Raw genomic sequence first — 15,723 nt, forward strand, 5'->3', positions numbered from 1 at the left:
TAATTCAGAGCGATACGCGAATCGCTCGTTACAGATGAAAGCAAAACCAGCTCAATTTCTCGACTATCGCCGAGCCACAAAGAATTCGTCCTCTGGAAACGCAGAAATCACATAATCCCATTCGAGTGTCAATTTACACATCTTCAGTCAAGGATATAAGTAGATACACATTTGTTTTAATCAATTTTAAGAATTAGCATCAATTTAACAACAACAAAAATCATTATATAGACTTAAGAAAATCATAGGAAATCAATTATCTATAATAAATAAATGAAAATTAATAAAATACTTTACTCTGTAAATTTAATATTTATCAATATGTGGGTAGAAAAGAAATATGTTATTTCATCATATTATGTAACTTTTAATAATGAAAATATTGTAAATTATAATTAATTATTGAATTATTAAAAACAAATACAGAAAAACATACCCAAATCTTGGAGATTGTTGCATAAATGAAAGCGAGTTGCGCGAAACTTCCGGAATTGAATAATGGTCCACCTGTGGGATGATTCTGAAGCAGCTCGAACGGAGGGGAATCTTCTAACACAGCATCCGCCTGGTCGCCTTGTTTTTCTCCATCCCCCCACGACAATAGGTTAGGTTTCCACACTCGGAGCATCGGGGAAATTGTGACGCGTGCCATGTACAAGTGAGACATGGAAATCGCGCGTACGTTTCATACCGTCAAACCAGGGGGAATCCCCCTCGCCGCCCCCGCACCCAACGGCGTCGCCACCGTCGCGACGCCACCACCCTCTCTCTCGCTCCCCCAAACTGCACGAGGGGGGGATGGATGAAGAACGCCCGGTACGTGACGTCTGTGGTGACGTCAATGCGCCTATGTTTTCATTTCGACGCCTGGCCTGCCGTCAGCCAATTGCCAACATTTACAACAACAATGGGGTTGCACGTTGTTGCCATCCGCCACCCCCATCGCACATCCAACGCCTCCTTTCCTCTCCTTTGTTGCTACATTATATCCAAGATTTGTTTATGGCTCACTAAATTTTGGACTTTTCAAAGTTTACGGCCCGTGTCATTTCTACTCGCGAATTTTATTACAGCCGTTACAAACGAATTTATGTATAAGAATACAAACCCACATTCAATATTTAATTAAGTTACTTATAACATATGCTGAATCCACAGTATGCGTGACAAGTGACATAAATGTCAATAGTACAATTACAGCTGTCAAGTTTCAGTATCATCAGACATACAGCCTCCCTACGGTTTACAAGCAATTTTGATCATACAGATTTCGTCAAATTTGTTCGAAAATTTGTGTCTAGTATTCCAAATGAAAGGATTATTGTAAATGCATAAAATTTCATTTTTTTGTATCTGAACATAGTTAAAATATTCTTTTGATTTCTTTCAAACATCATCAAATTATCATCCTTTTCAATTTATTATTAATAATAAAATATTTTGGTATCTCTCTCTCTCTTACTTTCAAGCATTTTGGAAATCATCTCATATTTTAATAGTCAGTTTCTCTTATAACGCGATTAATTGGTACTGAACGCAGTATCATAATCTTAAATACATTATGTAGATCTGAGAAATGTAAAGATCAAAATCAAAACCTAGATCAAAAAATACAGCTATTTACTGGAAAGTAATGTATTTGCTTAGCGAAGGCCAGAATGTTTCCCACTTATTGGTTGAGAACGAACGAAATGATTATTTCCAATTAAAAGTTGAGGATGAGGATTAAACTGAGAATCACCGTTCATCGAAGCCGTTCCCAAACGCGCCTCGCAAATTATGAAATCGTTATGTTAATTTTATGCCTATATTATTTATATCGACTGCATGGAGTAAATTGCATTAGACGCCATTAGTTAAGCTAAGTTAATTAAGGGGTGCGAACATCGGAACATGCGGATACGCAGTGGAAAAAACTTGAAAATTACGTGATCAATCGCTATTAATATACAAGATTATTAGCAATTAAATAATATTCATATTTAACATACAATTTATAAAGTATTATAGATTAAATTTATTATCATAATATTATGTATAGGGTATCAATTATATTTTATATTATTATATTTCTGTTAATCACATTTTTTTAATTATAAAATTATTGAATATGTACAAATTATTTGAGAAGAAATACAATACATTATTTCATTAATTAATTAAAATTTCAGAAAATACAAAAATATGTATAAGTTTAAATCTAGATTTTTTCAGAAATTAATAAATATGTAGATAATTCTAAAGATCAAGAAATAATATTTATAAAAATAAATTAATTTGGTATGTCAATTCTAGAGTCAGTGGACACCGAAAAATCATGTAATGTGACGCCTACTAGTATTTACTTATTTCAGTATATCTGGTTATGCATCTGGATAGAAGATTGACCTGGAAGGATCACATCCAAACAAAAAGAGAACAGCTCGAAATTAAGTTCAGGAAACTGGCTATTACGGGAAGACTCGCCAATTTCGAAAGAAAATAAGTTGCTGATCTATAAAGTAATTTTAAAACCTATCTGGACATATGGAATACAGCTCTGGGGAGTCAACAGTAGATCTAATATAGCGACCATACAAAGATTGCAGACGAAGAGCTCATAGGTGCTCCATGGTATATTACGAACAGAAGAATTCATGATGACCTTTAAATGGAAACAATAGAGGAAACAATTATGAAAAACAGTAGTCTATATCAAAATAAACTAGACGTACTAGCTGTCAATCTTCTGGACAATAGCCTAACAACACAGCGACTGAAGCGACACAAGCCACTAGAGATTCAACAAATAACCAATAATTAAATCGCCAATGCGATGTTCAATTAATATCTTGTTAACCGCCAGATCATTTACGGAATGTTTTTATTATATAACAGTAGTGAATAAAAAGGACGTCTAAAAAAAAGTTATTTCAGGAAATTTAATTAGTAACCTTAGCAACTTTTTGTTCCTTTTGATAACATTAGTTAACTTAAGGCTCTTTAGTTATTATAACATTTAGATTTCTTACTTTCATATATTTTCATATCCTTTAGTCAAGTTATATTTTTCTCGAAATCTACGAAAAATTGTTCGAAATGATATTTAATTCAACAATTTATGTACTAACATTATCAAATAGTTGACAAAGTTTAAATATTTAAAATGTGGTCCAGAAACTATATTGCTTTAGTTTATGTAATACAAATTGAGTAAGGTCCATAAAATACAGTTGAATCAGCGCCTAGAATATATTAAAGTTGCCGAGAAGGCCTGCTACGATTGTTTAGCATATGAATCATAACGCTTTCATCCAGTTTTCGTTTACCCCTGAGTAAGTCACCACCCCAGATCCGATGACTAACAATTGCTGGCATAGGTTTTTCGCACGCCCACATACACACATTTATTCGCCAATAAAAAAAAAGTTTGAACAACTAAAATCATCCAGTAATGATGTGAAATTTCCATAATTATAAAACGGTTGGTTAAACTTAAACTGCGGCCGAGCATATAGATGCACGTCGAATAAATAAAAATAATAATAATAAGCTTTAATTAATTCGCTCCCGATTTCATTAATATTTTGCATCGGGATAATTGAATTATGCATGCCGATAAATAATGTTTTTAACACCTCCCTATCAAAAAAATTGATCCTAATTTTGATGTTGGAAAATGCAGGATTTCTCTCTTTCTCTCTTCGATGAATGATCGAAATATGTTTATTTAATCAGATCCAGGTGAGGTTTAAATCTTCATGTTTATTATCTCTACAATCTAATTTTATGTATTTATGTAGCGAGTGTTACTTAGAGGTGAGTAGCGTGTGAGGATATTAAATAACTGACATAGAAATTTGAAAACAAAAATTGGTAAAATGAAATTTAAAAATTTATATTATATTAACATGTTTAACAAGAAAGGAAAACAGGGAAAAAAAAAAGAAATTATTATTTATAAAATCACAAGAATTCATAACCAATTAATGAGAGTAAATAATGTTATTAAGAAAGTAGTTATTATTAAATATATTAGAACCTCGGTTCTTGAATATCTTCGTTCTAGAACAATTATATCCAATAATTAACAAAAACTGAAAGAAGATTATATTTTTTTAATGTTGTGAAACCTAGATTATTATTAAATATATTAGAACAGTGGTTCCCAAGCGGTACGGTTTGTAGCGCCCTTAATATATCAGCTTTTTCCGCGGAGCCATAAGTCAAAACATTGGTCTAGCTCAGGGCAAACTGTATGTTAGTATATCATATTTTTTTGCTTTTCACAGTTTGCGAACCCCTGTATTAGTTCTTGAACATCTTCGATCTATAGAACAATCATATCCAATAATTCGCAAACAAGTGAAAGAAAATAAGTTATTTGTTTATTGTTTTTTTTAACATTGTGAAACTTCGGTTATTATCAAATATATTAGAACCTCAGTTCTTGAACATATACGATCTAGAACAATTATATCCAAGAATTCGCAATAAAAATTAAAGAAAAGTTACTTGATTATAATTATTTTTAAATATAGTCTCAAATACATAATTTCAATTCATTAAAAAAAATAGCAATAAGTTTTCTATTTATTGTTTTGGCTAGGGTTTATCGGTTTTTAAAATCACTTTTTTGAGAAAATTTATCTAATTCTAAAACCGGGGTTTTCCAACTAAAAAACCGGTTATTGAGACAAGACTTAAAATATAAAAATTTATGAGTCTGTTACATGATTTGAAAAACAAATGAAAACTGAAATTACTTCTAAAATTACTTAGTATGGTAAGGTTTCTTTACATTTACAAAATCTGCAGAACAAAAACGTCTTATTTCTTTCCTAAAATTGTTCTAATCATTCACTTTTCAAACAACTTTTAGTACAATGTTCTGAAACTCAGAGTTTTGATAGGCTTAAGCATTATTTAAATTGAAACGCATCAAAAGCATCAAACTTCATAAGATCTTTTATTCTAAGACATTTAGAAGAAACTAAATCACATATATCAGGAGCTCATCAAATTATAGAGGTATTTTATTATGTTGGTTCATTTACAATAAGATATATTTTAAATCCTTAAATATTATATAAATTAATTACAAATATCACTTTATTTATTGTTATAAATTCATATCAAGTTATTTAAAGATAATAACTTATTCTGTTATTAATGCAATTACATTATATAAAGTATTCGAACTTGATTTGAATGTTTTAATACAAGACCGGTTTATTATTTTGAGTAAAAGTTGTGTATTGTATAATAATTATTTTTGCAGTGCAAACATGATGCACTTATGACACTCGCAAACAAACGGTTTCTCGGGTTTGCACAAACAGTTTTGAGGAACGTGCGAGATTCGAAAATGGATTCCTGAAAATGCGAGGACAACGTTACATACGAGAGACGCGGCAAATATGTTGTGCATAAACAGACAAACAACGGTCGACATCGATAACAATTCATTCGTTTTTAAAACCATATTTCAAATCGTAATTGAGACATTTCATATTCTCTAAGTGCGTATTTGTAGGTTTTAGGTTGTCAGCTGCTGAATTTTATGTATTCATTAATAATATCGTACTTTATTAGATACATAATTAGTAAACACAAAACTATATAAAAATACATTTTCGTATATTTTTATCATGAAAAACAATCTTCAAGTAAACTATAACAAAGCTAACAATTAATAAATACTTATCAAGTATCGTGTAGTAAATAGATGCATTACATTGTTCGTGATAAGTACTATACAAATAACAATTTATTTTATTCATACAAGCTTATGCACTTACGTAATTACAGTAATTATACCTGAGAATGAAAGATTGGTTGCACTTCTTATTTGATTCAAACATACACAAAAGTAATTTTTTTATTTTACTTTGACGTTATATTTTTATTAGTAATAATAATATTTATTGAATCAGTGGTAATAAACATATTAAAGAAGTTAAAACGTACCGTACCTGTTACAAATATCTATTGACTGCAGGTCTTTTCGACCTTATTTTGTATTTTCTAAATAAATTGACAAAACAAAATTTTATCTCACATTTATTAAGAATATTAGAAAATTCAAAATGAAAAAAAACTGGATTGTTGGCCCTAAAATACTACATTATAGATAATCTGACCTATTGTTAAAATCTTACTTTCAAGAAACGTAACATAAATATAAGTTGACATATTTTTTTAAAAAAGAATTTGTAGTAAGTGGTTGGCATTGTGAGAAGTGAAGGGCGGTTTTTGGTGGTGTAAAAGAGATCGATATCCAGACGGGTTTATTGCGCAGTTAGATTTTCGTTGGGGAGTCCGCATTAAAGCGGTCCCCCCTATTAGAAAACTATTTCAACATTTTCCGGTGGCGCCACGTCACGCAACCGAAAGGCTACAAAAACCAACATACAGATCAACACCAGTCGAAATTAATTCTACGAAAGACCGATTACACGTCAAAAATGGACCTGACACTCCACTCCAACGATAAATCATATAATCTCGACTATAATACGCACAATTTGTTTTCACTTTAGCGCGTATAAAAAATTGGTAATTATCTTAGTCGTGTACAAACGTAGATATAAAAACAAAATATTTGAAAAATTATGGCCGCGTATTATATACGAATTGTAATCAGGAACTTTTACATTAAATCTAGTATGCGCAATGTACATGACTTAGTATTATATATTCTTTTCATTAACAAATACAGTAAAACCTTTTTTGTGCGGTAGATCGAATCCGCATAAAAAATCGCACAAACAAAAAATATTCGAAATTTTCATAAATTCTTACATATAACAAATAACTTTGTAAAATACATTAGAGAAACTTTTTTATGCGGTGGATAGGGACCGCATAAAAAAATCGCACTTAGAAAATATGTCAAAGATTTATGAAACACATGAGAAAGTGCATCCAAACAAAATAAATAATTAAATTACACATGGAAACATTTCAAAAACATTTAATTTCTCATTATACATATGGAGAAATTTTCAAAATGCAAATACATAATTCACTGCTAGTATTAATACAAAACGCGCATCTTCTTGTGATGAATTGCTTGAAAATCGACTAACAGAATCGTTTGAGCAGATTGTACATATGCACATTGATAGAAAACATTACAATGGTACCGACGTCGTTGGAATTTGTTGGATTTCATATACCGCATAAAAAAAGACAGATTCTACTTTACAATTTAAAATAAATAATTTTAAAAGTTACGCGTCCATAGCCTTTAAAATAATTTATTTTATTGTATACGAATTTGAATTTTATCAAAAACTTACGAGTTAAATCAATCATGGTCATAAAATGTTATAAAAGTTAGCAATGCGTATTATATACGAATTTTTAAATTATTAGAAACATTCGCGCTAAATCAATCATGTACAGTATTGTACAGTATTGTACAGTATTGTACAGTACGTATTATATACTCTATTCGCAAACAACTACAATTTAAAATAAAATATTTGAAAAATTATGAACCCGTATAATATACGAATTTTAATTATCATAATATTTCGCGCTAATTCAAATGTACGCATTGTATACACTATACATTATCAAATATTTTATACAATTTAAAATAAAATATAGTTGTGAATGCGTATTATATAAGAATTTTAGTTTTAACAACAACTTACGCGTAAAATAAAGCATTTGCATATTGCAATGTGTGTTATATACAAATTTTAATTATATCAGAATCTTTCGTGTTAAATCAAACATGCGCATTATACATGAATGCGTATTACATTTAAGATTTTACTATGTAAATCATGGCGCTTGGTTCTTCATTATTAAACACACAACTCTTCGTGGTTACACAGTCACTCACGTTCAGTTACATTTTACATGTGATTGACTTAATGCACAAGCGATGATTGCGATCATTATGCAAGTCATGTTTTATTATAATACATGACTGAAAAGTAAGTGCAACGTGTTAAGTCTCGAGATTTTATCGGACGTTTTAATCACATCCCATAAAAATATATTATAAAAAACAAATCTGAAATCATGTAGAAACTAATCTGTATTCACATTTTTTTTATTTACTTAAATGGATAATCAGTGCTTTCAGCATTAAGTAATTGATATCCGGTAGTTCTATAATATTAATAACTGCTATATATAAATTACCTGTCTGCAAGATCTCAATGAGTATTTAATAGCCGAGCCCGTGAAACTATCTTTTTTTTTTGTAACGAAGTAACTCAATTGAACGAAATTTAATTACATATTAATTATAAGTAGTTGGATAGAGAATTATCTTTGATTACACTTTGACATGCAGACTGTGCACATAAAAAGTCACGAGGAAAACTATAGGGGTTGTGTGGAACTATATTGGTGATAAAGCGTGTATTCAGCAACAAGTGGGGCTACAACCAGAAATGGTGGTCTGAATGTACAACACAATGATAATAACACTATACGAGAACATTTATTAAAGCTTGGAAGAAGCTAATATACACAGAAATAAAAGATAGAGATTATTAGATAGACTGATAAAAGTCTATCTGAAGATAGACTTTTAAAGTAATCGATTAGTCCGGGATATTGGAGATTCACCGATTATCCAGACTATGTGAGATATTGCTGTATGTAGAATGTTATAATTATTTTTTTGATGAAATTTAAAAAAACAACTAAACTAAACATGTTAATACATAAAATGATAATAATCGCATGATTCTTATAGCCATAAAGTAGAATAATGAAAATATATAATTATAATATGACACAGAATTAAATTATAAATATTTATATAGAAGTCATAATTAATTTAATAACAAAACATTGATTGATGATCTCATGATGATCTCACCATAACATGAGCTTTAATTAAATGAAGAAACAGAAGATAAGACATGTTTAGAAAAATAAACCGTAAGATTCAATAAGATCTTTATATACACTTTTATTTTTTCTAATAATTGCATGCAAAGGAATATTGTATATAATGAAAGACAATAATTCCTCGTATTGTCCGGAATCGATCAATGAATCTAGTAAATATGCATACAGTACGGTTTGAAAATTTCAAAACAAATTTTAATTAAATAGATTATTTCCCTTTATACAGTCAAATCTCTTTTTGTGCGGTTTTAAAGTCATCGATTAGTCCGGTATATTGGAGATTCACCGATTACTCGGACTATGTGAGATATTGCTGTATGTAGAATGTTATAATTATTTTTTTGATGATAAAATTTTAAAAATAAACTAAACTAAATATGTTAATACATAAATAACCATAAAGTATAATTATAATATGACACAGATTGAAATTATTGTAAATATATAGATAGAAGTCATATATTAATTACTTGGTCATAATTAATTTAAGAACAAAACTTAAATTGATGATCTCACCATAACATGAGCTTTAATTAAATGAAGAAATAAGATCTTTATATACACTTTTATTTTTATAATAATTACATGTAAAGGCATATTGAAAGCTCTTTCTTATAAGTATATGATTGAAGACAATCAGTAGAATAATTTATGGATTTTTTGTATTAAAATTTTAAAAGGTAACTACAAAAAAAATGGGAACAATATAAAAGATTTAATTAGAATAGATTTTAATATTTAAATGTAAGTAGATTAATGGTAGTATTAAAATATATATTCCACTCCAATCTAAAACTTGATATGATCTCAGTGTCTAGCCACATCCTACTACATCATGTGCTCCTTGTATATGTGTCTTTCTTCGACCTATTTAGGTACTCAATCAAAACAACCCACATTGATTTACACTATATATATATTATGCACACTTGTTTACATATTTATCTAAAAATAGAAGATCTATATAATTATACAATTGGGACGGAAAGATCTACCTACGCTCAATTCTTGTCGATTATTATTTTATATATTTAGAACTTATGTAACTGATGCAAAATTATTATTATTAAATAATTATATATTACTTAACGAATTAATATTTAATCCCTCAACATATGAAAGGAATAAACCGCTGTCAATTTAGGTTACAGAAGAACTGCAAACAAATATGGGGGTCGTGCGTCAAAATGGTTGAAAAACCTTGATTTAACCTTTTTTTAATATGGTTATTCTTGATATTGTCTCTATTCCTCACTCTCTACTACATCCGTAACTAAACATTACCAAAGACCACAGAGATGCAACAATGATCCTCTTGCTTCTTAGTCCAAGTGTATTCGAATGGTTGTGATGAAGATGCAGGATAAATCGACGTTGTAAACGAATAAAAGCATTTCACCCAGGCAGCATTCGTTGCAAATATTGATGCGACTGTATCAATTATTAATTAATATTTGCAAGTGCAGCGCACACGACATTTAACCTTCGTATCGCGTATTGAGGAACGGTGAAGGACGCGAGAGAAGAGTGTTCGATAAAATAAACATTTTCAGCGCGCAAATGCATAATTGAAGTAGGAAAAATAACGAAAAACGAATTTAACACCAATGTGTATTCGTTGTCGTCATTCCTGCAACAAGGGATATGCAATATATATATGATATATATATATATATATATATATATAGTATATACATATATATATTGCGTGGCCATGTTGTGTCGTAATTCGAGCCGCAGGACCACTAAGGACGATCCCGATTGGTGCATCCAGTTTTCCCGGACACGCCCCTGACCGTTTTCCCAGTGACTCATCCTTTCTGGTAGAGGAAGGTCAGGACTTCGATTCCGTCGCCCCCCCTCGCGGCGAGGTGGAGGCCGGAAAAGAGGTAAATAAAAACAAGTTGAGACAAAAAAATATATGCATTCGCTGAAAGGAGGATGTGGAAGGTCGTCGCTTTCTGATTGCCGAAGGTGCCATGAACGTAATGATCTTATGGTCGGATATTGGAGACCGTTCATAATTGTCGAACCATCCTGACGTCAGGACCGTAACACCAGTTTTCCGCGTCCTCTTCCCGGTTCGAAAAAATAACTGTAAAGGCGATCCGCGTAAATATTTCAACTATGCTACAGAAAAAGGGTGTGTGTGTGTATATATGTGTGTGTACAGTCGGCGACGACCGCGGAATTCCTAATCGCATCGAAATTCTCGGTAGCAATCGATTGATGTTACCCAATGCCAATGCGAGGCAGTAACAGAGATCAACAAAGTCTATCCTATGCGATATCCCGTGCCGCTCCTCTCGCCGCGTCGAGACGTTGCGTAATTAGTAACGCATTGCTGCATCGTAATTCGCATCCCTCTTCCATCCGGTTCTTAACTTTGGCGAAGAGTTCAAGGCTTCCGAGCTGTTACGCCGGTGGAGGAAGCAAAAACCAGGTTAAGACGGATAACAGATGCTGCATTGTTACCTATAATTATTTACTCCTGTCCAAATTCAATGAACAATGTCATTGTCAAAATAATTCAATTCCATTCAGTTAACGTACATAATGCATACACGAATTGCACGACGTTAATCGAATTTTCATATACATGCATTTACGAATCTATTTATCGTTCGCTACGTTCATACGAACGTACACTTTTCTGTCAGCATCATATGGTTTTATTATAAATATTTTTCACCAACTATTCTTTAGATGAAACTGAACGACTGAATTTGACTTTAACAGAACTCAAATATTTTAAATTAATTCTCACGAATTGAAATAATTATACGTTTGTACGGATATTTTTGCTTTAGTTCGGTGAGTATATTAATCATGTACGTATATTTGAAGGGTGTACGTGAAGTGAACGCTTTTTAATATATATAAAAAATCTTAATTTTTAGAATAAAATTACAACATATGTCTTGTTGAATTTACACTTAAAAGATGTATGTTAAGTGAGTATTATACCTATATTTAATAAAATAATTTGTAGAATTTACATTAAAAGTATATTTGTTAAATGAGCTTTGATAATATATAATAAATATATTTTTCTAAAAATATGTACACACTAATATTCAGTCATTAGAATAATCATGCAAGTCTTGTCAAATTTACATGAAAAGCATGTATGTTAATAAAATGATTTGTTTTTGTCATCATATATGTTTGCACAAATATTTCATCAACACAATTAATGTTTTCAGATCGAATGGAACACGATTAAAGTAAACACAAACAAAGAAGTAGAAATTGCTGGTTGAAAAACCAAAAAAAAACAGGCAACGATTCCAACTCCAATCATTTTTCACGTTGCAATTCCCTCGCGCAACATATATCATCTGCAAGGACCTAACCTTCCTCTTCCTCTTTTCGTGCACTTTTCCGAGAAAAATACAAGCTCTCAAACAAAAATCTTTTTTGTTTACTACATGCTTTTTTCCCTTATCTGAACATGGAAATACGAAATACATGAGTACGACTTGGAAATATTGATATTCGTGATATTTTCAAGTTGTAAGTATAATTAAATAAGAATAAACTTGTTATACGAATCTTTATGAATTTGCATTCATTTGATATTTAAATAATATGCATATAACACTTACAAATTATCTAAAATTTATATAAAAGTAACTAATTCATGATTTTATACTATATAAACAGCAAAATAATTGAAATATTTGAATATTAATATTTATTGTATGTACTTCATTTCATAGTAATTTATATTCTATTTATATACAATATTATCTTAATCACATACAAAGTGCACATAAAACGACGTACATAATAAATTAAAGACAACAATTTTGTGATTACAACAAAATATATAAAAAAAAATGATAGAGAAAATAAGAGAATGGATCAGAGAAAAGGGTTGAGTTTTTGAATATGAAAATTAGGGTTCCGAACAATACAATACTGAGAATTGAAAGGTCAAGGTGAATAAACGTTATTTTAACGGATTATTTTTGAATTTAGATTAAAATTTTACCTTATAATATGATTATTTTCAGTTCAGAATCAGGATTATATTATAATTTTATTATGAAATATATGAAACAAGTACAAGTAAATCTAAATATTGTTAAAGAAAAAAAAAAGTAGTTTTCCTATCGCAAAATGTTTTTTAACGGAACATCAAATAGTTAAAAGTAAACTAATTACTGAAAATTGTAACAATATTAATGATAATAATAGGTTTTACGTTTATTTATATTACATTATTTACGCTAATTGAAATATTCCTTTTTTTATGGTATTAATAAAATGCATTTTTTTTTACAATTGTTACAAATGAATGTTTTAATTACTATAGTTACTTATTATTCTATTGTTTTCTAATTATCTAAATAGAGTTTGTTATTTTCTTATATGGAATTTTATAGAATTTACATAAAAGAAAATAGTCATAATGATTCGTTGAGGCAAAACAAAATCCTGTTGATTAATTTGCTCTTACAAAGACCTTGATCACATTACAATAATAATTCCACTTGATATGGAATTACACGAAATGCGATTGATAATTCTCTATGATCGATGACGCGCAAAGGATCGAATAAGCCTGTTTAAGACGCACTAAGTTCCGAGCAGAATTCGCTTCCAGCAGGAATCCTGTGCGCCGCATGAATCAAGTATAATAATACCTCGCTCGGAATCCGAATTCCTTATCGTAATGTAATAATGTACTTCCGATAGTTGCAGAATGTGCAAAACTATTCTCGTACGTATTAAAAATAAGTGTAACTCGATATTATGCAATCGCTGATGCGATTGCAACTTTAATTTAATTTATACTTGCAGAGTTTCTGGAACTTACCCATCTGATGATGGAGGGCCTCCAATGTGAAGGATGTGGACTTTCGCGTCACCGGAAACCGTGGGCAGGACGTGATGGGTCTCTCTCTTGGTTTAATTGATTGCACACGAAAATCGGCCTGCACTTGGACGCGGTTCCCCTCGGAGTCGCGCAAGTCCGAAACGGGTCCCCCCCGACATTGACATTGTTTATTGGACACATGCACACAAGTACAACCGGCAACAACAAAAAATATAATTTGAAAAAAAAAAAAAGCGGAGTGAGCCACATGCAATTATGTGGATGTGGACATGGAGACGCACGTACTTCTCTTATCCATGATGGTAGCAAATTCGCAAATGGGGGCCCCCGGAAGGTTGGAGGAATTGGAAGGTTGGAAATGCGCAATTTGCCCCACTACCGTGTGTGGTCGTGGATCGTACCGTGTGTGCATGTGGAACACCCGCGAGAACGACGATGGAAAACCAAGAATGCTATGGAAATCCATGCAACTCTCCACCTACAACAACAACCGTACAAGTTCCTCCCAGTTTCATTTCCACTCCTTTTTCAATTCATTTTATTTATTTTCCTCCTCTCTTAGTCTTCTACAGAAATTTTGCACAACAACTCATTTGCTTTCTTCGAATTCGTTAAAAAATTGAAACAATTGATAGGAGAATCACTCTTGGAAGTGGTGGGAGAGCACAATTATGCAACAACAACATTCACCGTCACTCATTTTTCATAACGAGCTCGCCATTTACGTTTATATCTTGTATATATACGTATACGCATCTCATTCAGCGGGGTTACGTAATCTATGTTTATATTTACGATCTGTGCAGTCTCACTAGTAACTTAAAATGAGGCAAGCAACCACGAGAAAAGCAAAGCATTTTTAATTATCGTAATTACATTAACTAAAAATTATACAACAATTATACAAAATATACAACAATAAAACACGATTGGTCAACATTAAAAAAATATAATTAGATTGGTTACATTCATTGATTTTTTTAACAAATTACTTACGATTTATATTATTTTATAAATGAGAAAATAAGTTGAACTATATTAGCTTAGGTTAGATTATTAGGTTATGATTATGTGGGATTATGTTGACTTGGCTTGTTAGTTTGGATTAGGTTAGGTTATATTAGTGTTTATATTAGGTTACATTTCGATAGATTTCCTTATGTAAAGTTTATCTATATTTTACTTAACAAACAAAATGGATCATTTTATTTACTAATATTCATTAATCTATAACTAAACTCTAGTTTATGCTAATGACAGATTTAGTATGAATTAATAAAATCTATGCTTTAACATTAACATACTTATTTATTTACAGTTTAATCTTTTTTGAAGAAGTACATATTTTTATAAAACTTAAAAAGTATAATAATAATTATAAAGGGTGTCCCAAAGGGTTGAAAAGATTTGAATATCTTAAAAATAATGAAAGTTTGGCAGCCGCAGTTCGAAAATTTTATACAAAATATGGTCGTGTTTTAACTTTTATGATTCAATAAAAAAATCACAATCTGAAGACTAAAAACTGTGTTTTCTATTTAATTCAAATCTTGTGTTAATTTTGGGACACCCTTTAATCATGTGCGACACAACCTTAATAGTAGTAACATAAATCTTAGTTAAACGAAATACATATATACAATAATATTTTTTTACTTTCTAAAATTGTAACTATGTTATAGGTACTTCTACAATTTTATTTTCATTCTGAAAAAACTCGGAGTGTTGACATTTCAATAAGTTTCAAATCAATTCGAGCGACAGGAAATCATATCGGAAATCAGAATTTTCTCTACTCCCAGAAAACTCCATCATACTTGAAGCAATTTCGAACAAATAAAAAATATATTTAAAGTATACATTTAGCAGTATTGTCAAATTATAATCTTTAAGTGCAAGCAATTGCGAAAGATTAATATTACTAAAATTAATAACATTCTATCTATTACAATACGAAATGGAGAAAAGTTCAATTTTAATAACTGTTTAAGGAAAATTATGAAACCTTAAAAATA

At 30.5% G+C, this 15,723-nt stretch overlaps 1 protein-coding gene across 12 annotated transcripts in view; it reads right to left on the reverse strand.

Annotated features, from left to right (window-relative positions):
* LOC108567921 overlaps window positions 1–13,756 on the reverse strand; it is an 88,834-nt gene extending 75,078 nt beyond the window's left edge. For 4 of the 12 annotated variants that reach the window (XR_001891273.1, XR_001891267.1, XR_001891272.1 and 1 more), the window contains exon 1: window positions 13,688–13,756. Coding sequence is in view for 5 of the 12 variants with exons in the window: in XM_017928722.1 (XP_017784211.1) it covers window positions 437–667 (231 nt within the window). In the remaining 7 variants the exon portion in view is untranslated. Of the gene's footprint in view, window positions 1–436; window positions 738–13,687 lie in introns of those variants that run through there. The other 8 variants (XM_017928724.1, XM_017928723.1, XR_001891266.1 and 5 more) reach the window with 7 other exon arrangements.
* Window positions 13,757–15,723: the final 1,967 nt, after the last annotated feature.

The sequence above is a fragment of the Nicrophorus vespilloides genome, unplaced genomic scaffold, assembly GCF_001412225.1.
Source record: "Nicrophorus vespilloides isolate i.1.1-1 unplaced genomic scaffold, Nicve_v1.0, whole genome shotgun sequence".
NCBI lineage: Eukaryota > Metazoa > Arthropoda > Insecta > Coleoptera > Silphidae > Nicrophorus > Nicrophorus vespilloides.